The 21,975-nt window shown below is 44.9% G+C and overlaps 1 protein-coding gene across 3 annotated transcripts; it reads left to right on the top strand.

The window, feature by feature from the left end:
• The first annotated feature begins 40 nt into the window (after positions 1 to 40).
• LOC121589878 lies at positions 41 to 13,701 on the top strand. Of its 3 annotated transcripts, XM_041909097.1 has the most exons (10): positions 41 to 596; positions 670 to 903; positions 1,185 to 1,234; positions 1,544 to 1,639; positions 1,844 to 1,943; positions 1,999 to 2,068; positions 12,269 to 12,428; positions 12,545 to 12,687; positions 12,901 to 13,042; positions 13,185 to 13,701. In XM_041909097.1, exons 1-10 carry the CDS (start codon positions 486 to 488, stop codon positions 13,417 to 13,419), a joined length of 1,341 nt encoding a protein of 446 aa, XP_041765031.1. In that variant the 5' UTR covers positions 41 to 485; the 3' UTR covers positions 13,420 to 13,701. The 3 variants fall into 3 exon arrangements, with proteins under 3 accessions (XP_041765031.1, XP_041765032.1, XP_041765034.1); XM_041909098.1 differs by lacking the exon at positions 1,185 to 1,234; XM_041909100.1 differs by lacking the exons at positions 1,185 to 1,234; positions 1,544 to 1,639.
• Positions 13,702 to 21,975: the final 8,274 nt, after the last annotated feature.

Genomic DNA, 21,975 nt, shown 5'->3' with positions numbered 1-21,975 from the left:
TGTATGAGACGGTACACCGCGGTACGTACCGCGAATTACCGTTGTGGCTGGCAAGCTGTTTATCCTACCGTACCGCACCGACCGTCAGTAGTAGCAGCGGGAGTAGGGGGAGAAGGAGGAGGAGAGGCGGCATCGTGACGTACTCACCGGGGACACGGACCGCACCGGAGCAGAGCTCATTTTCAATCCTATCACAGTTGAGGAAGTGCTTGTCGGTGGACAGCAGCTTGGCGATGCGGCGCAAAAACACGGCCGAGTCCGGTTTGCAGATGTAGCGGGCATTATCGTACACGCAGTTTTCGTACGCATACCGAGCACTGTATAAATGGAGACGAAGAAAAAACCAAAAAAAAAAGATAGGCCGAAGAAAAACGGTTTACTAAGACCGTTGCCACTGGCAGTGTGGTACAGTAGTGCAGTGGCGCGGGGTAGGCCTTGCTTACCAGCAAAAGTTTACGTATTGAACATTGATTGACTGCTTGGTGATGCGGGCCATTTCCTCCTTCAGCACGCCTATGAACTGGTTCGAGCAGAGATCCCACTCGGGATGTACCAGCTGGAAGCAGCTCTTGTGCCGTAGAAATTCTGCCGAAATGGTAACAAAACACATTGCACCTCTCATTCGTGTAGCTTTTTTTTTTTTTTGACGTCTTCCTTTTTTTATTTTAGGCTCATTTGATACTTACCACGCTGGAAGGCTTGATCGTAGCACAGATACTCGTACAGCTTCTGTGCACCGTACACTTCGTTTTCGATAATTTTCCGCTGCCGCGCATTGACGCACTCCCTCAGATACTGGCGGACGCATTCCATTCCGCGGTTGAAGATCCTTGTTCGGAGAGGGCACAACAAAACAAATGGCAATGCAAGCAAGAACTCGATATGTGGGCGTCTCCATTAGAGGTAAGGTTACACAGTAATACCTACAGGCACCGGCTGTTGATTTCCTCCAGCGAGTCGGGAATTTTGACCGCATGCAGTGCTTCGACCGCAACGGTTGGGGTGAAATTACGGAAGCAATTACCGAGCAACTGTCCTGCCCGGCCACATACCGTTTCGGGGATGGCACCGTTGACGACTGGAAGTACGAAGACTAAAAAGGGGGAGAAAAGGGGGGAAAAGATGTGCTGTGAGCCGATAGAAGCAATCAACATTCTGTACCCTTTCGTTCCCTCTCCCTCCAGTGTACTCTTCAGTCCGTGACAGTGATAACGCATCGAACCGGACGAAGATGGTAAGGAGAGCAATATCCAACCCTGTCATGTAATTGGTTACTTTATCCGTGCGTTTCGAGGATCTTTGTCTTAATCATGTTTCCCGCAAACTCCGCGAGGGGCGTAAGCATTACTTAGGAAAAGCGATTGACGGGGGTTTTGCCCTCCGGTGTTTAGTTGGAAATAGTTTTGTACCGTCCCACCGTTCCGTCGGATAAACACCCATTCAACTCGTTCTCGCTAATCAGTGTGAAGCATGCCAAACATCACAATGCCGCAGGCATTTTCGGACTGGGAAGATTGTTTTGCGCTAATTGACTTATTTCTAGGCAGAAAATGTTGGGCCGTCCTTACTCAAGCGGAAATATTCGCACGAAATATCCACCACACGCAAGACGCCGAGCAACGTGGGTGAAGAAGTGTGGGTAGGTTTGTTCCTTTGACTTTGCTACCAAGCCACCATAACCGAAGGTGGTAACCGGCCATGGAGTTGGTACCGTAATGTCAGGGGCAGTCCGTCAGTGCACCGGTTCGTCTCGGTAATGGCATTGCGGTACAATGAGCAATTTGATAAACGCCACCAGATGTATACGGTGATCGCCACCCATTCGCTTTTCGCCACTTTCCAGATACTTACATCCCCATAATGTACACCCAAATATCCACCAGACGATGCGTAGTCCACGTTCCGTGCGCTTAACCGACATGTTTAGCAGTGATGCAAACGAGGTAATGTTATCATGTTCTCTCAAGCACAGTAAGATTGATGGTTTCTATTTTTCAGATATACTGCATACTGCACAACCTACGAACTCACACTACACAACTACGGCCAGCGCGGTACGGCAATGCAGGTACACACAATATAATATTAGTTTTGTAGCCACACTCCACTTCACTTGCTGTAACGGATCACGCACTTGCATGGCGCTTCCCAACTCGTCCACTCGCGGCAAAACTTATCTCACCCAGCCGCCAAAGCTTTTTATTGCAACCATTCTCAAGCGCGCGAGAAATTTGTCTGACTTGACTGATGATTCGTCGATGGTGTCGGCATGGTGGTGGCCGATATCACCCAAACCCGGCATAGCGCGCCTTTCGGCAACGGAAAACCGAAGCCGCGCGGCTAACGAGCCGAACTGATGGCCCGTGAGTGCCCCGAGCGCGTTTGGCTCTCACGATCGCGCGCAAACTCGGCCACGCGTGTGGAAAGGAAGCAAGGAAGTTTATATTCCTTCCAGCCACCAGGGCTGTTTGTATGTTTGTTTCTGTGTTTGATTGGCTCATCATTCGCAGAGTTTTGCTATCGATGAGGACAGCTTGTTTGCGCTGGTTAAATAATTATTGCTTATAGTGGCTATTTAGCTACGATGATTGGCTTTGTATAGCAAATGTGTATATGAGTGTGGAGCAATGTTGATAAATTATATTATGTAAAGTTTATCAATTTCTTCTATTCTTTATCTCCGCATACCAGAATATGATAAAGAATATTCTAATCCGTCAGCTCCGTATGTAATATGATCGACCATTATCTAACACATTTCACTTTCATCGTACGCTAGAACGGTAGCGGTCGTTGGATTGTGTGTAGTAAAATTAAAAAACTTTATCAATTACTAAGGTGTTGAAGCTTTTGAAGTAGAAAATTGATGTTTCATTCACATTCACTCGCAAAAGCACATCCATTTCGGGCAAGCGAACGGTGTGCTGTGCTGCTCTAGCTCAAAAGCTCACACACATCTTAGCCAGACTTGGGAAAAAAGAATTTCAATTGCTTTCTTTTCTGTTTTACAATATGCTGAATGCTGCTGAGAGCTGTTGAAAGTTTTAATGTAAACGCAAAGTGTAGCAAAAAAAAAGAAGAGACGCTGTGTTTGTGAATTTTGTTTGGTTTCCCGTTGCTTTGCTCAGCTCATTGATAGCGGGAGCTTGCTTTCATTTATTTGGGACTCGCGATGTTAGCGAGTTGTTTATTTTCGAAAGTTGTTCTTTGTACTCTTTGCACGGGTTTTATGTGCTAAAAAAAAGTAATCGTAAAACAACTGAAACAGAGATAAAGAAGTACAATCGGTACGTAATTGCAGTGCTCGGAGGAAAGCATCAAGAAGAGGCAATTTCCGATAGCAGGATCTCATAGCAAATCTTGTAAGGAAGGAAGCTGTTTGTCTTGATCCTTCCTTCTAATGAAAGCTGACGCCTGACATGATTTTTCATAATCCACACACACACACACACACACACACACACACACACACACACACACACACACACACACACACACACACACACACACACACACACACACACACACACACACACACACACACACACACACACACACACACACACACACACACACACACACACACACACACACACACACACACACCACACACACACACACACACACACACACACACACACACACACACACACACACACACACACACACACACACACACACACACACACACACACACACACACACACATCATGATCGATGCATTATCATTCACCACGGTGATTGATACCTGGAACCAAGCACTCACCCCCACCGACATAATCAAGCATGTTAGCCGGCTAAGCGCGCGTTTGATAGATGCACGTATGAAGCGATACAAAATACTCTTGAATCAAGTATCTCCCACGTCAAGGAGCTTTCGCCTCAAGAATGAAGCGCAGCCATGCGGTCGTTGTGGCGTGCTTCGCTTGTGCTGCCCGTGTCGAGTTTTAATAAATCGCTTCTGTAGCGTGCGCTGCTGCTAGACGGGATAGGCTAAGCCGGAACGCAAGCACGCAATCAGCAGACACGCCAACAGCAGCAGCGCTGCCGGGGGGAAAGTTTTACCATCAATATCACTAACAATAAGCGACCGACCGGTTCGGTGGAGCTGGATGATGCTGGAGATTGTTTTGACTGACGCATCCGTGGAACCAGACGTCAGCTATACCCATCAAGATCAGGAAGGCGAAACCAGCAACATAAAAACAACTTTTGTTGTGGTGTATTTGGTTGTGTGGGGTTTTTCCTGCGAAAAATGTCGGAATGTCATGTAATAAATAGGAAGAGAGACGGATCCCTTCTGGAAGCTTTCTTCATCAATTGTACAGTTGAAACTATAGGACGTATTGTACATTGTTTAAGAGTTAATTTTCGGAATGAAGTACTTGCTGATCAATATCGGCTTGTAGTTACGAAATGCAAGTATGTTAATGTTAATGAACGCATTAATTTAGCACTCCCGCGGGAAACGTCCCCCCGGGAAGCGCACATTCCACTAAATCAATGCGCCAATTGAATATGTGCCACTTGAAATGGTATTTGCACGATTTGCAGTGCAATTCCGACAGTGTGTGTATGTGTGCTCTTGTTTTGGAATGTAACATTCACGCCGATTAAATTGTTTGAATTGTTATAGGCCGGGTATCACATGATTGTGGTTTATTAAATCAGGCCTCAATAGACAAATCAACTTTTCTTGCTTATAGCCCAGGATGGCGTGAAGGCATCCGCCATTAAGGCCAGGATAACGGATTTGTAGACGAAGGCGCGAGGTTTCGGACACTCCTGAGGTAGGCCAAGACCGCAAAGCGGTTGTAGCGCCAGATAACGTAAGTAAGTATATCGAATAATACCATGTGAACTGTGAAATTGTGAATTATGATTTCAGCTATGTAAACTATGAACTGTGCGGTGTCATTTAGTAAACTCCACAATAATTTTGGTTTGTCTCATGGCCTCACACCTGTTAATTTGATGTGCAATGGAAATAAAATCCGTTTCGAAAAGCATATGTAAGCACATTCTAGACCATTACTACCTCTCTATCAAACCAATTACTACCGTATTACTATCAAACAAACTTTCCAATATATTTGTTCGTGAATAGTTAATCAATTGTATGAACGTTAAGGTCGGGGCTCCAAATTGTTTGGCAAAATGCTTCCACCAGCCGACGCCAGATGCGCTAGTGAAAACTGAAATTACACTAGCAAGTACGGACAATGTCCCCCGGCCTCTACACATTGCAAAATATTTGGTTGAGTATTGGAAATTTCACCTTCAATTAGGCAGTTGTTTTCACTCGGTGTGACCGGTGAAGTAGCACGCCTGATGCTAATTTTGTACCGGTTTTGTGTAACTAATTGTACCATTTATTATTGACCCTTCAAAGAACATTCCACACGTTTTATCTGCTTTGTGTAGAAAACCATTCACATCTTCCGCGTTTTGCTAGCCCCACAAAAGAGCGTTGTGAGCTCCCCGTGTTGGAGTTTGGTACCAGCACAACTGCGTATCAATTCGATTGCGCTACTACATTCAACCTACAAGAAGTGGGTAAGTTTTTGTGTGTTTGTGTGTCTGCACCGTCTCCACTAGATAGCAGGAACAACAAAAAGGATGGGGAGAAAACTTTCCCTCTGCTTGGCGTGATTGAAAACGCCCGAAAACAAATGAACAAACAAAAAAAAAGGAAAGGAATATTGATAACGAGACGTGACAGATGTATGATGATAAAGAATCCAACGCCCTTGCCACTTGCTCCTCCCCCTCCCCCCCACCACTTTTTCCGTTAGTGTACAACTCAACGAACTTTGCTTAAAGCAGATAGCGGGAGCTTTGCGCTATTTTGGAGATAGCGGTCGTTCGCATCGAAGCAAGCGCCGAATGCGTTGCTCCCTTTTTGGTGTGGTGAACAGCATAAGAAGAGTACATTAGAAATAATGTTTTTGCTCTTACTCAATCTGGCAAACGTGTCAGGTGTGTTGCACGTGTTCCTTTTTTTTTACCCACAAACACCCGGAAATGGATGATCCTGCACAGTCAGCATTATCGGGGTGCACGAAACTGTTACTATGCTCCAGTTAAACTGTGATGATAATTAAATCCATTTCAACATGCGGACGACACGCTTTCCGATAAACAATGCATACTAAAACACTGCCGGGTTGTGCTGATGATGCGTGCTGACTTAATGTAGAGCAAGTTCGGCTTACCCATTCGGCGTACACGTCGTATTGGTTAGTGGAACATCGACTTGTTGTGCCGAAATGTTGCTGCACCCTTGCTGGGAGGAACTTTTCCGCATAAGTTTCTCCCGTCGGGGGCAACAGATGGTCGGATAAGTGTGGATCTTGTAGTGTGTAGTTTGGGTCACAACAACAACAAGCACATGGCATGGCTCATGCTAGCGGAAACTTTGCCTGTTAGTTCAGCGTCGAATGAAGCAAGCATTAAGCTGGCGTACGTTTTAATTATACATGTTTTTAGCTCCACAAGAATTTCATCATATTTTAACCAATGCCCTTACGGTTGAGTACATCACACAATTAATAAATTTAATTGTGTTTTTTTTACTTTTTTTTTAGCCATTAAAAAAACACCGAACTCGTGATGCTGTGGCCGTGGGTTGGCTGGTTTATTTAATTAAAACATTTTTCACACCACGGTGTATACCCTGTTTCCTGTTCTTCCATCGCTAAATAGCCGCGTCTGCCAGGCCTGCTGCCCGCTCGCAAACGATCTGTGTATATTAATTAACTTACCTTTCACAGTCACGAAACAGCGAAAAAAGAAAACATAAAAAAACGAACCAAAAAAAGAAACGCAAAAACCCCACCTAACCTATCATCTACTACTGGGCTAGACCAAAACAGCTACACCATCCGAAAGTCCGGCAGGAAATTTACCGGCATCCTTTCACAGCAGCAGAGAAAATGGGATGCTCATGGTGTTTGCTTTCTAAGGAAACGCAACAATACCAGCAACAAAACGAAAATCACATCGTTCCGGTCCAGGTTTGGGGGGAAACACAACTTGAGGCAGCGTGTGGGTGTGTGTGCGCGTTCCAGGGAGGAAAAGTCTGGCTCATTTGATTTCACGCGCGACAACTGAATTCCGAGAAGTTCTGTCCGGCTGCTAACACGTGATGGCACGTGTTTGAAATACGTATTGGTTCAACCCAGGCCAGGGCCTGGTCGTCGCAGTGTACGCTGCTGAATGGATAATTTCGGCTTCTGCTTTTGGCTGTGACTCTGACCGAAGAATGTAAAACCGAGTTGTTAGAAATCTTTTCCACCTGCCCTCGGGTAAGGGGTCACAAATGGGGTCTTAGTCCCAAGTGGATTATTTTTATTTTATTTATGTTTTCGGACAGGTTGAAAATCTGACCCTGAACACCGGCGCTCCCCCACCGGCACCCTTCCTTTTTGTATTCAATGCCGGCCAACCGGCGACATTGAACAGACTACACATGGTGTTATATGAAAAAAAAAAATAACAACTTCTCCCTTTGGCAATGTCTCACAAGTGGAATACCGAGAGAATGGAAATTAAATCATGAACGCTCAATCAACACCTCGGCAAAGCAAAGTGCCTGTGCATTATTAGGGGTACATTTTCCCTGTACAATGAGCTTTTTACAGGTTTGTTTACGTTCGTAAGTTGTTTGATTTTGTGCTAGGCTTTTTGTGCCGTTTCTGCTTGTTAAGAAATTTTTCCCCGTAAACTTGTCTTTGGCATAGACTTTGTGCCGGAACAAATCACAAAGCGCAGCTTAGCAAAGCGGATGGATGACGGGGTTTGACGCTCTGCCGGTAACTCAGCTACTGAGATACATTGAACATTGAGCCGAAATGAGCGGAATGGCAGGAGTGAGTGCGGTGGGTGCGGATTAATGGCTACCACCCATAGCCGTGCCGCGTGTGAGTGGTGGAAGCTCGTTCCGAATACACCGTACTAGCGTGTAGCCATGGTAACGCGCAGCAGTACGGCCAAGCAGCACTCGGTGGTTTCCATGGGGAAAGCTCAGTTTGTACTATTCGCTCTATCGCAACGGTTCACTACAGCATATCCGGTTAGCAAAGGGTCCCGCGAGCATCCGCAACGGAAGTGTGGCGTAGTGTGTAGCGTTTCGCGCGTTAGTCGTGTTATCGCTCGACAGAAACTAGCACGTGCTGCCTGCAAGTGTATAGTGCTGCTTCTGTACCGTATGCGTGATAGCGTGATGCGTGCACTTGGTTTGGTTTGTGGAATAATGTTGTAAGTAAGTAATCGGTGAAAAGTGAATGTAAAAAAAAGGTGTAATATATTGCCTCAAACATCCAAAAATCGTGGAAAAGTAATAAAATAAAAAAAATGAGGCCCCACATCAAAATGCAACACCACACCGCGATGATGCTGAGGATAATTGTTTTCGGTTACATTTTCTCCACCACCTTCTGCGGTAAGTAAACAGTGGCCTGAAAAGCAGATTAGTTGAGCTGAAGATGAGCCGAAAACGTGACGTGGTAGAACGGAGCGATCTGGTACGATATATAGCTATATGAGAAAACCTTTTTCCCCTTCGTTCGTTATTAACTACTATTGCAATAGTAGGCCTCGGGGTGGGATCTTCAAACAAGCGCCAAAAAAAAAAAAACAGCGAAAAAAGGGCCAGCCAGGACATATATGGATCCATCTAATGGAATTCTTTCAACCTTGTCGGTAGCGCAAGCCGTAGATTGCCCTCAAGCATGAACGAAGTGTGTTGAAAGTCTTTCGGGCCATCCCGCCCGGTTTTTTTTTTGTTGTTGCTTTGCTTCTTACGCGACACGATGATAAACAAACAAAGACATAATAGGCAAGTCTGCGTGGCAAGCATGGCTAATAAAATCATCCATAAATTGAGCCGCCCGAAATATAATGGATCCCGGCCCTGAGGCCATAAGGTGGAAAAAAATGAAAAACATTTAATGCCTAGGCGGGCACGTGCAATGCTTTCGCTTAAAGTAGTCAAAGGTTCGAAAGTAAAAAACTTGAGTTTTACATTCCAGCTACGGTTTTAGTAGTCGGCCAACAGGGATTTCAAGTAGAAGCATCTGCAAAATGGTAGAAAACTGATCTACCGAAATGTTCGTTTAGAATGTCCACTCACCCATAACACGGTAAAGGTAGTCATCAAAGCTAAAGGTCCATTCCTAGACCGTTTTTCCCCGAAACGAAACAAAGAATTTGAGCTAAGGGCGCAATCGAATTAGGGACACAAGCACTGCAAGCCGAACGAATGAACGAATTAGCAAGTTCACTAACGACACTCTTATCCTCAGCAGATTGTAACTTCATTAGGAGGCGTTAATGAGACTAATCTACCTTGCAACAGCATCATCACATCGCGTTTTCTAGTGCTCAATTTTACTGTACAAGTTTATCATTTTGAAGCTTTGGTAAAAATATTCAAATGGTCATTCTGAAGGGAAGAGAATGGCATTATCGTGCTGTTGTCGTGCTACAGGAGATTACAGCAGTAGAGGAGGATAAAACAAGTGCTTGTAGGCTTGTATGATGTATGCTAAATTTAGCTTCAACATCACTTTGTCTTATTTATAGCGCACAATAAAGGCACGATAAAGATAAATCATTAAAACTCTGCCCAGCAAACCGGTGTACCGGTGTCAGAAGAATAATGCAAACCAAAAATGGAATGGAATGGAATGAAAAGGAAATGATGTTTTCTTTATGGTTTGGGGCATTTTTCTAAGAGGGAACGTTATAACAAGCTTTCTAGAAATAGAAGCGAAAGGTAAATGAAAACATAATGTTCGCTTTTTTTAAAAAAAAAGTAAGGAAAAGGGCGGCGGGGTAAAATGGGCATGTTAATCAGTTTACTGAATATTCCTTTGAATATTGCACAAAACACAATAATTTTTGCATTATTGTATGCATCCACCATTTATCGATGGATTAAAATCGCCACATAGAATGAAAATAACTCAAAAACATGACAAAAAAATGTAAAATAAATGTTGATGTTTTACGAGAAGCTATTTTGACACGCGGGACAAAATGGGCATGGCCCTGGGGCAAAATGGGCATATGTTAACAAACTGTGAAACGTCAAAACACTGGGGCAAAATGGGCCACAACAACTGCGCTTAGGTTTGCTGGTCAGGAAAGCCATTGAAATTCTTCCAAAAATATGTTATCAAAATTAAAACAGTTTTTACACGTTTAAATCTACAAAATCTAATCTTTTGAAGCTGTGCCTGTTACCATTATTTTGGAGACAAATACAACACCATAGTCTCACTAAGGCGCCATATGTCGAAAGCATCTTGCCCATTTTGCCCCACGTGAAGCATGTTTGTATTATTTCTTATTTTAGTAAAAATACTCATTCCATTGCCTTACTTTCTTCAGCCAAATTGTCTAGAAATATCATATCTTTAAAAATATACCATGCAAAACTTCCACGCATCCCTGTGACCTTGGTTTAAGCTTATTTTCGAAGTGGCACACAGTTACCTCAATAAGCTACTAAATCTTATTTTACATTTTTCTTGGTTATTTGTTATGTAAGGGTTATGAAACTTACATGGCGTTCATAGAACACTCTAATGAATACATTCTGAGCATTGACAAGTATATTTGTAGTGAAATGATGTTTGAATTGAAGGTGCCCATTTTACCCCGCTTTCCCCTACATACAAAAATGACGGACCGTGTTCATTACTAGCTCTCCAGATGATGTTATGCCATATCTACTTGATTTCAACTTCAACCTAATAACTGCGGAAATTCAAACAAGAGAGAAATTATGCAAATGTTGCAAATCAATGTAGCACACAGAAACGAATGGTTTGTAACTGTAAATCCCAGCCACTAAGAAAAAAAAAAAGAAGAAAGGTTCCGTGTTCAACCTTTTCCCGTTCGGTTTGGGGGGAAAGCTTTCAAGAAAAGTGTGTAACCCACGGGTGCCGGGCATCACAAAGACCCATAGCAGTAATCCTTTTCCATTGTGTGTCTGACCCGCCCCGAAGTATTGTGCCATCCCGTTCCGGGCGGGCATTGAAATGAAGAAGTGCCTCATTTCCGTGCTCAGCGTGCCGGGCTCGGAATAGCGTTTGACATCTTTTGCATTCTCTCTCTCTCTCTCTCTCTCTCTCTCTCTGCAAACGTCGACAAGTTAAAGTTAAGTGGAGAAACATCTTCAACCCAATGTGTGTGTTTGTTGCTTTTTTTTTAAGTGCACCTTGACCATGATTTATGACGGCCATCGTGCCTGTTTCGTCTGCCTCTTTCGAGTGGGACGGGGGCGGGAGTCGCCCTCGCCGAAAAAGCTTCTGCCTGTACACGCCGTCATACACGCGACGATGCGTAGATGCCATCCGCTGTCTGTCCGTTCGCCCTACCACGGGTACACTGCATTCTTTGCCGATGTCGAAAGCAAAATTCCGGCTACGAGGAATCTTGTACGGACTAACGGAAATAATTCACCTTCAAATAACCAACCCTCCCTCCACTAAAAACACACACACACACGCACACTCATAGATACTTGTTACTTTAGCTTAAACCCCATCACCATCGCCGAACAACTCTCTAATTCCGACGATAATCATGTTTTGAGCAGTCCGGTTCACCCACGGCCTAAACGTGGGGTTATGGCATGGCATGGCATGGCATGGCAGGGCATGGCATAGCATGGCAACATCACGATGGCAGCCTGGACCTGTTTACTTGTGTGGGCGATAAATATCCGCCCCGAAAGCAAAGAATTTGATCATCAATGGGCTGGCTAGTATACCGGGGGGAGGGGGGGGGGGGGGGGGGGGGGGCAGAAGAATTCCCCCAGCGAAAATGGGAGGAGAAAATGGGAAAACATGGCTGGAACACGATGCCGACCACAGCAACCACGACGATGGCGACAGGATCAACGATTGGGGGTATTAACGTGGTCGTAACAAAAATATCACCACCACGAGCGAGGACAGAGACAGGCGAAGGTTTTGCTAACACGTGTTGCACGGCACGGCATTGTAGGCTGTAGCCACTACTCCTGGTCCCCGCGTCCCGTAAACGTTACTCTTTTTAGCAATCAAGATTCGACGGGCACGGCCTGTCGAATGGAACAGCGAGAATGGTGTACTCTGTTCAACAAACTTTCATCAAACCAGTTCCAGTAATTCCGTCCCGTTAGCGCCTTGTCTGACGCAACCTACAACAAAAACAACAACAAAAAAAGGCTCACACACGACACGCACGCTGTGCTTTTTTTCTCTTTCTTTTCCAGAGCCTGGCAACACACTGGCAGCCTTCCCCGAACCGGTCTGCGGACAGATTTCCCAGATGCTCGACGGCTGTTTCCACAACGTCACGCCCAACGCTACCGCCGAGCTGCTGCACACGGTCCAGATACCAGAAACCATCGAGCAGATCAACAGCCGCTGCCGGTACGTCGTAGGCTGCTGCTTATATTGCGTGTGGTTTCCTTTCCTTCGGTTTTGCCAATTTGCTACCAACCACTGATTCCCAAACTCCCCCCCCCCCCTCGCTTTACTCGTTCAAGGCTGTTCAATCGGGGCATGGACTGCGTGGAACGCTATCTGGATGTGTGCGTAGACGCGAAGGAGCGGTTCATCATCGACAGTGAGGTGTACGGTGCGAAGCGATTGTATCAGTTCCTGTGCCGCGATCGAGCATTCCAGCAAGGTAGGCAAGGGTAAAAATGGACATTTGTGCGGGTAAGCAACTGATAAAATCATCACCAATTGGTGTTGCCTCCAACTCCGGCGCCCTTGGTTATGCAATCTGCAACACAAAATGTACCTTTTTCGGGCATGGCACTGTGTGCAATATCCTGGGACGATCCCGCCGACAGCTCTAACAGCCTAACAGCCCTTCCAATCTTCAATTTGTTTGCAGAATTTCTCTGGCACAAGGAGTGCTTCCAGCTGGTGCACCGAGATCTGGACTCCTGCTCGAAACGGTTCGTCTCCATACTCAAGGAGGAAATTGCCAAAACCACCAAACAGTCGCTCAACGAGCAGTACATGCATTTTTGCTGGTAAGCTTTATCTCCCACCTTCTTCCCCATCCCACCGATACGCCGCGAAGCTTCATACAATATCGCAATCATTCAGTCAATTCAATTGCTCCTCTCTTTGCTTGCTCTTTTTCCCCATCTTGCGTCGGACTCGGGGCGCTAGTGCACGATACGCGTACGAGAACTGCGTGTACATCAGCGCCCGGTACAAGTGCAAACCGGACTCGGCCGTGTTTTTGCGCCGCATCGCCAAGCTACTGTCGAGCGATAAGCACTTTCTCAACTGTGATAAGATCGAAACCGAAGTGTGCTCGTCCGTTGGAAGGCCGGCTGCTCGAGGGGGGTGGTGGTGGTCGATGGCCGTTCTGTTCGTTTTATCGTTCGTCGTCAACGCTTAGAGTGGGCACGTGGACAGGGTTGCTGAAAATGTAATCCTATTTTCCGAACCACTCGCTACACAACCCCCCGGTAACCTCGGTGATCAATCCATCCATTCATTGTCACATCCGGTAGGGTTCTTTTGCTTTTGCTTCATGTCCACACTCGACCTTCCATCTACTCCTCCTCCACCTCCACCTTCAACTCTTGAACGAAAAGCTTGTTATTGTATTTGGACTTTTACAATGTGTTACACCATCACCGCTTCGCAGTGCGAGCTGGTGGCAATAAAAAAAAGCAAAATCTAACTCAAACTTTGTTTCGGCGTATGCTGTTTTTTTTTTATTAAGTGGAAAGAAAGGACACTTTTGGTGCGAATTTGTGTGATTGATTGTTTACGGGTGCTGAACAAATGAATAGACAAAAAAGAGGCAAAGAGAGAAAGAAAGGGAGTTAACTTAATTCAAACATTTTTTTTTGTTTTTGTTTTGTGTTTTCTGTCTTCTGTTTTCAACATATTCATCTTTAATCGGATAACAAAAATAAACAAAACAAAAACACGAACAGAAAAGTGTACTTGTGCTTGAAGGCAGATGAAATATGTTGGCATCGTTTGTATCGCCTTTGCATACAGTTCCTCCTTGCCAAGAGAGCAGAGCGGCATACATACAATGGTGCAATTTTGGCACCGTGCCAAAAACACAGCCTACTCTAACAGCGGAACAAGCGAAACATGAACGGGCTGGATTTTACGTGCGACTCACATTCCCCCCTGCTGCTGCGTGTCAGCCCCAACAAAACGTAATGGCTTTTGTTTTACGGTATCTTTTGTGGGGAAAATCCCTCGCGAAGACGGGATGTGACGGAGTTTGGTTTTTCCCCCCAAAAGAACTTCAAGCCGTGTACCGTACAAAAAACAAACCGTGCCTTCTCGTATTCGTTTACTTTAATCCTATTTATTTGTCGTTATCAAAAAGTGCACGTGAAGTGACGCATCTTATTTCAAACCAAAACTGAGAGAGGGAATATTCTTTGGCCTCGATGGAAGTGAGTGTAATTTAACGCTTATTATTTTTCCAAGTTTGTCCCAGCGCACCGTTCCCCTGCTGCAAATCGCTAATGTTTTGTCGAAGCAATAAAGGTGGTTTGGGTTGTCACTACGTTGAGAGTGATTAATTTTTACATGAAAATTATTATTTTCTACTAAATCGAAACCGAAAACCTATTGTGCTGATTGATTTTCTCAAATTGTTTTGTGGGTTTTGCAGCACACGATTGCATACCCACACTGGCGCGAGGGGTAATGTGATGTTGATTGATTTTCGCTGTTTATTTTCCGCCGTTCATTCATCAATTGAATGAAATTCATAATACAAGCCAAATTCTCCTTACAGTCGAAGTAGGCCAGGCGTGGTTGGGTGAAGCTTCTACGTAACAGCTCATAGAGACGCCTGGTACGCTTGTCGACGCCTGGTACATGCGTCCATGGAGACGCCTAGTACTCGCATCCATGATGGAGACGCCTGGTGCTTGGCTCTGTTTTTGTAGGTCAACAAAATCGTTTGAGAACGGTCAGCACTGTATTGTTTTGTTATCGATAAAAATGCTCCAAGTCCGAATCAATCGATCAATTGCGTGATTGCTTGCTACAAAGCGAAGAATGACTGCATTCTATTTATAACGAAACTTTTACTCTTCGTTAAGATAGGCGTCGGTTACGATTGGCAAAATGACGCGACAGAAATGAATGCGATTCATTTCGAACCAATCAATCAAAACTTGGAACGAACTGTGACATGAAATAAAAGACACATGCCTCGGGTTTGATTTTTAAAACAACATCCAAGGTAAACAACATTCCACCCGAAAAAAAAGGCAACAGGCTCTGCTTCCTTACCCAAGCGCATTACTTATTAAATTCAGGTTTCTTATCGCTTTCGTCACACATGGAGAGTTGTTTAATTTAAATTTCGCACAAACACACACACACACACACACACACACACATACTTAGCATTTCTCCCCAAGGATACACGCATAACGGAAGCCTTAAAAGCCAAAGTACATATGGTATGTATGTATGAATGTTTGTTCATGCTTTTGGCAACAGTAACTCCCCAAAAGTAGGTAAAAAAAAGTGGTTGAATGAAACATGGCATGAAGGTAGATGGCATTACATTTCGTTCTATTTCCGATACACCTTTTTCCTTTACTTTTGATCTATTTATCCATCCCCCTTTGAACCTGAAACCTTGTAAAAAGGGAAACTCGTACGCCATCATTTTTGTCTTCCGTATCATTGTCTACCGTATCATTCGTAAGGATACTACGAACAGTACGGTACATAATTCAATAGACGTTATTACGGACGTGACGAAATCGGGCGCAGTTGCTGCCAAACCTCTTTGGTGACATATTACACTGTTAACTTTTACTGCCGCACGTGCTTGCAAGTGATAGCAAATAGCACATCGCCTGTACACTTTACCAATGAAGTGGCACACATAATATTGTTTTATTCCAACTGTATATATAAATAAAACATTAAACTTCCAATTCACTTCACTGCATGTGTTCCAGTATATTCCATCAATCTTCTCTAGTTCTTTAATGCATTTTACTACCTTTTAAATGCCGAACGTGGTCGAACTCCTTGCTGAATATTCCATCAAAAATGCCGCACCCGCACCAAATCTACCGACTGCATTATTCAGAAGCTTCAGTAAGATGAACGAACAAAGATGGCCGTGATTTATTGGCGTAGGAAAAAAGGAAAAAACGCTCAACCATTCGTCGCGACCACATTGCACCCTGCCCTTCATCACCTGCTGTCCATCACAACCAATCTGTGGGCACGTGGCTGTATGTTCCCGCCGTGCGCTAAGCATCCTAAAGTATCCCCGGTGGAAAAATCAATCACTCGGTGGCTGGCTGGCCTGGCTGGCCTGGCGGGCTGGCTGCCAGACGACCGTAACCATCATCCCTGGAGAGATTGATGGTAAATATAGGGAATGGTAATATTAAAATGCCACCCCGTTGTCCATTCCGCTAAGGGCCAAAGCACGACATTCAAATTAACCTTAACCCCTATCGGGTAAAAAATCCACCATACGATTACGGGTCGTGCAGCAGGAACACACTGTGCTGCGGTTGTTGGTTCCACTATTGATGGACCTACAGCTTGGAGACAACTTCCTGGCAACGGTTTCGGTAGGATCGTCTTGCGGTATCCGGAGCTTGATGACGGTATCGCTATGACATGATACAAATATAATTGAGTGTAAAAGCGAACGAACGAACAGCCTACGAGAGCGCCGTGTCCTAGCACCGGTTCCGTTGCCGAGCAGGATCATTTTCTCTGACCATTCCTTTTTTCCACATCACTTACCAGCTTCTGTTTGGTGCTTTGGTGCGCGAAAGCAAGGAAACGTCAACAACAGCAAGAAAAAACAAACAACCAGTGCGGGAAATTAAATTACCCATCGCCCAATTCACCGCCTGCTCTTCCACATCGGTGGTCTAGATATTCTGACACTCGGGGGAAGAATGTGCACTTACACATTCATTTACGCTCGAGCGATGAAGCAGTGCGAAACGGAACTTTGCGCGGGGTGAGGCCCTATTTTGGACGGCATGGGCAAGACGGCTTCGGCACAAGATATCACCTTCTCCGCCCGGCACAAAAGCGAGGGGGGGGGGTTACCCTGAGACACAGCGTACAGGAAAATGGCTATAAATTCTCACCGAAGGTCAAACTCTCGCACTCCGTACGGGTACAGCGCGATAAACTCGGGTGCGCGCGCGGAACGAAACCGCCCCTCCCGTAAAGGGGTTGCAAACACTTATTACACACACACACACATATCTCTGTGCCGCGAAGCGTATGACTCGAGAACTTGTGGACTTTTTTGTTTTACCTTGGAGAATAGTTTTGCCCGCTCCTCCTCCTTCGAAGCTCATCGTTGGCTAAAACATAAGATTGTTACGATTTATTGACGCTCAACTGTGGCTTCTGCACTTTCTAGGGGTTGAGAATGGGATGAACCGATCCCGTGGTTCGGTTGCCCCGTCGTTGAACAGATACTGCGCTCGCGTTAAATTGAAAAGTTATGCGGTAGTGGCAGAAAACAGAACCCCATTCGACTAGTAGGCATTGATTGTACGCACTCGCGCCGCTTGCCACACGGTAGCGCGAAGGACGGTTGGGAAATCTAATAACAACATTTTTAAATTATTTAGTATCTGTTCAGAACGACCCTTAGTAGGCTATTTTAGTGCATAGGCCATTTTTGCTCAAGCAATTGATGATACAGCTGCATTCAATTAGTGCTAAAAGGATGCCTATGTTATGCTAGTATACTTGGGTTTTTTAGTTTTATTTTCATTTTAATGAATGATTTCGGAATCCCTGCTAAGGAGTTCGATCTAAGGACGATTTGAACCCAAGACAGGAATTTAAAATTAAAGTAGTATTCAATTGGGTTCAAGCCCCAAATAAACCGTGCCGCCATAGGTAGGAGATAATCCAAAAAAGTCACTGTAAGCCAACCCCACAAGGCCTTGACCGACAACGGTCGTTGTGCCAAAGAAGAAGAAGAAGAAGAAATCAGTATTCAATACTCACCTGCCGGCTCCTTCAATGCCAGACGGTTTATATTCCCACACAGACCGTCGCCCACCTGTAGAAAGGATTTGACTATTTTGTTTACGTCTAGAAAGTCGCCTATACAGCTAAAGAAAAAGATACGACAAAAAAGTAGACAAATTTAAACGCCCATAAGAAACGTGTATTTATACAGCCACAAATCACATTGAACAATCGCTTTCAGAGAAATTTGTCTAATTTGTAGTGTTTATTTTTTATGATCGTTATAACCTCGTACCTACTTTGCTTGCAGATGAGAGACAACCACCAGAACCGTTTGAGGGCTAATCCGAACCTCGTTTCCAAAAAATATCGCCCCTTAAATTCACCTGTTTAAATACTGTAAAAAAAGGCACACTTCACCTGGCTTATTAATCGTTGTGTAAACATTACGGTTTATAAGCACCTTGCACTCAGCACTCATATTGCTTACCGGTGCGGAAGAAGTTCTCGCCGTGCTTTGCCATCCGCTTCACGCCACGCTGCTTATCAGAAAGGACAAAGCCGCGGTACACCGTTCAGTGGTACATGATGTGTGTGGAAATTTAGTCGATTAAACAAACCATCAACGTAAGCTGTGAAGGACCATTCTTTGCAAAACCGTAGCATGCGAACTAATTTTCACACCCAATTCCTTCGAGAGAGGAAGAGAGAGAGAGCGAGATACACAGTAGGCGGTGCTGTGCGTTTGTGCGTATTTTAAGACACATTTTTGTTTGCTTTATGTGCGTATGTGGCTTGCTTGCCGATGAGTGGGCATATGGTCCAAACTTCTAGACGATAGCGTATAATGCCTGTCGGATTTAGAACCTCACATTGCGTCGTAAAATGAACAGATTCAACAAATTCGGTATTAAGCACGGTTGAGCACCACTTTCCCCATATTGGCGGACGGAGCACAACACATGGCACGTGTTAAAGGTGCTGTTTGGCAGCCTCATTGCGAGCCACAAACCATCGGGCTTTAGCCCGGTTTAGCTGATAGCTGTTGGGTACGAAATGCCGTTACTTATAGCTGGAACCGCTTTAAACACACACACACAAATTAATTCAAAGTTTTGCGTTCACCACAAGGAGCGCACAAAACCACAAGCCGGTATAATAATAATGAAGAATAATCACCTTATTGGTTTACAAATTTTTGCTTCAACGCCACTACAATGTGGCTAATGCATAATCCACAGCAAGTTTACAATAATGATAGTAGCAACCAAATATTTAAGCTACTAAAGGTATGGCAATTTCAAACAAAAGCCCAGCTGTCTGCGCTCACTAGAAGCAACATTCTCTTTTTACAGTTCCTGGTCATGGCCATCTTGGGTGCCATATTTAAATTCCGCTCCAACCGGCTTTAACCTCAGCCGTCGTCAATGGTGATGGTAAATTCCTGTTGGCCCCCAAAACACTGTATCGCGAGCTGGATTAAACTATGTACCACAGACTTACAAAACCCGGCAGATTTAAGGTTTACATCGAAAGTCATCCCTTCATCGTTTCGGTATGCTTTTCTCGCTGGAAATCACACGTCCGACATTGTTTTGTTGGATACATGTTCATTGACACTCACACACACACACACGTACACACACTCACGAGGAAGGATAGTAGGACCAAATGCTAGTCATTGGATAGCTTGTTGTATCGAAACGATGGCATGGCAGCGAGATCTAATATAGCCTAACCCACGCGGAGCACGTGTCCGGCTGGGCAGAAGGTCAAACCGGCGAATGTCAACAGCTACCGGGGTACCGGTCGGTCGGCGATGATACTACAAGGGATATTCAATGGCGGATATCAAACAGACGATATCATAATTCCGTTTGTTTTGTGAACCCATGCTTACCACATCACTCGATAGAGGATAAGAGAGAGAGAGAGAGAGAGAGAGAAAGATATTCGTATCCTTACTGTGCAGCTTGAATACAAATTTGATTACGCAATGTCGGCTGATCCGTCGGCTACGAATTGATTAGAGGGCAATTTCCAAAATGTTTTACTATAATGACCGGTAGTAGAGTAATTTGGAACACGATTCTTTTGAAAACTTACCCCATTCCAGCAACCGTACCCTGCTCCCCAGCTGGTTTTACATAAAATTCCAATTTTTAAACAATCAAAATCTCCCCGTTTTTAGGGGATTGTCCCGGCACCAGGTTTTCTACGGTGCATGACGAGCGCACATTGTAATAGAGTGGAAATAGTAGTTCCTATAACAACAACCCCACACCAAACATCAATCATCGTGGGCAGTTTATGTTGATTGATTGCTTTATGCAAAGGGGCCACATCATCTTCATAACGATCGCCCCATCGTAGCTGGCGATGAAGCGCACTCAACTCACGCCGTGTGCTCTCACTAATGAAAGCTATCCGCCCCCCTCCCCCTCCCCCTAACCCCCCAATCCCCATCAGAGACTGTCCGCATCGCATACTTTGGTGGGTTCGAGAGACTGTTGCTTGTGTAAGGTCAGCATCAACGGTTTGCAGTGTCCATCCAACGGGAAGAGTGTAAAAGGGAAATGTCTTCATTGTTAACAGGCTGCCTCTACTACAATGGTAAGGTTGTGTTAGACTCACGTTTCGCGCAATAAAATCTAATGGAACAAAATTTATCTCTATCCTTCTAGAATTCTGCATTAAAGCGTCACACAACAGTGACCTCAACCCGGTATAGAAATTACTCACGCGGGACCCCTCACATCAGCAGCGGCAACAGAGCAGCTCGTGTACGAAATGCTGCGGCGTGAGAGGAGTAGCACAAAAAAATCACATGCACAAAATAACCCTTTTTCCATAACAATTTTCCGCCTATTTTGCAGCGCGCTTTGCGCCTTGGCTGCGATGCAAATGATAATGAATGCTTTTGATTTAGTTTACGCGACCACCATGGCGGCATGGGGCGCGATGGCTGCGTGCTTTTTCTGGCGCTGGCAAAATGGATTCACAACTAATTCCCCCCCCCCCCTCCCCCCATCCCTTCTCCAGCTGGTTGAAATTTGGCGAGCATACACATTTTGCCAAAATGTGCGAAAATTCACAAATGATATAAATATTAATTAAGCCGCACGGGTTGAGGCTACTGGCTGCCGTTGAGCGCCGCTGATAACTGTGCAACCGTCTGATTCTGAGTTTTGCAATAATATAATCTAAATTTACATTAACGAATTAACGCTGCTGGCGCAATCACCACCATGCGCTTGCTGTGCGTCGGTATCGGATATCGCACTATCTCTAGATGGCTGGGTCAACCATATTAATGTAACTGTTTCGGCAAATGGGTTGCCCGACCTCATGCCCGACAGAGCACGTGTTTTCCAGGAAGACAATCACACATCTGCATATTGAATTAAATTTTACTCGTGGCATTTATGGAAAGAAAGCAAACTCTTTTCATACGCAACAACACTAACATTCACCGGCACGTTTCGGATTCCGAGAGAGCGCGCACAAACCCACCCAGTGGACAGTTTATTTAAATTACATTTATTACTGCGTGTGTTGTTGCTGTTGTTGTTTTTTCCATTAATTAATTACTTATTTATCGGATTCCATGTGCTTGAACCCCTCTCTATATATAGAGCATCCTTCCAACTGTGTTTCGTCGTAAAAGGGAGCGATTTTTTTTTGTTTCTGTCGCAAACCCGTATTTCATATCCGATTTGATGGAAACACAATGCTGCGGCGAGATGCTGCTGTTGTCTGATTCTTTTCATAGGTAGAGCAGCTATCGGGTCCAATGTTGTTGGATAAATGTTAGTTGAAGTAGTTCAAGTCTTCGTTCCCAGTGGTTTATTCCCTGATCAACGTGTGTCGTGCTTCGTTCACACTCCCCCCCCCCCCCCCCCCCCCCCCCCACAACAGAACGACGACCGACAACCAAAAGGAGTCTCGCGATACGCCGGCTAAGTAGGTAAGTTTACGCTCTCAAAGC

This window comes from Anopheles merus, chromosome 2R, assembly GCF_017562075.2.
Source record: "Anopheles merus strain MAF chromosome 2R, AmerM5.1, whole genome shotgun sequence".
Classification (NCBI taxonomy): domain Eukaryota; kingdom Metazoa; phylum Arthropoda; class Insecta; order Diptera; family Culicidae; genus Anopheles; species Anopheles merus.
Note: the sequence above shows the minus strand (reverse complement) of the source record. Positions and strands in the feature narration are given on the sequence as shown.

Bases quoted from the DNA above. Each gene is read 5' to 3' on its own strand.
- LOC121589878 (XM_041909097.1), top strand. From the start codon at position 486: ATGCGGGCCATTTCCTCCTTCAGCACGCCTATGAACTGGTTCGAGCAG. The intron at 904-1,184 runs GTAAGGTTACAC...CTCTCCCTCCAG, and splicing joins TGTGGGCGTCTCCATTAGAG to TGTACTCTTCAGTCCGTGAC. The intron at 13,043-13,184 runs GTAAGCTTTATC...TCGGGGCGCTAG, and splicing joins CAGTACATGCATTTTTGCTG to TGCACGATACGCGTACGAGA.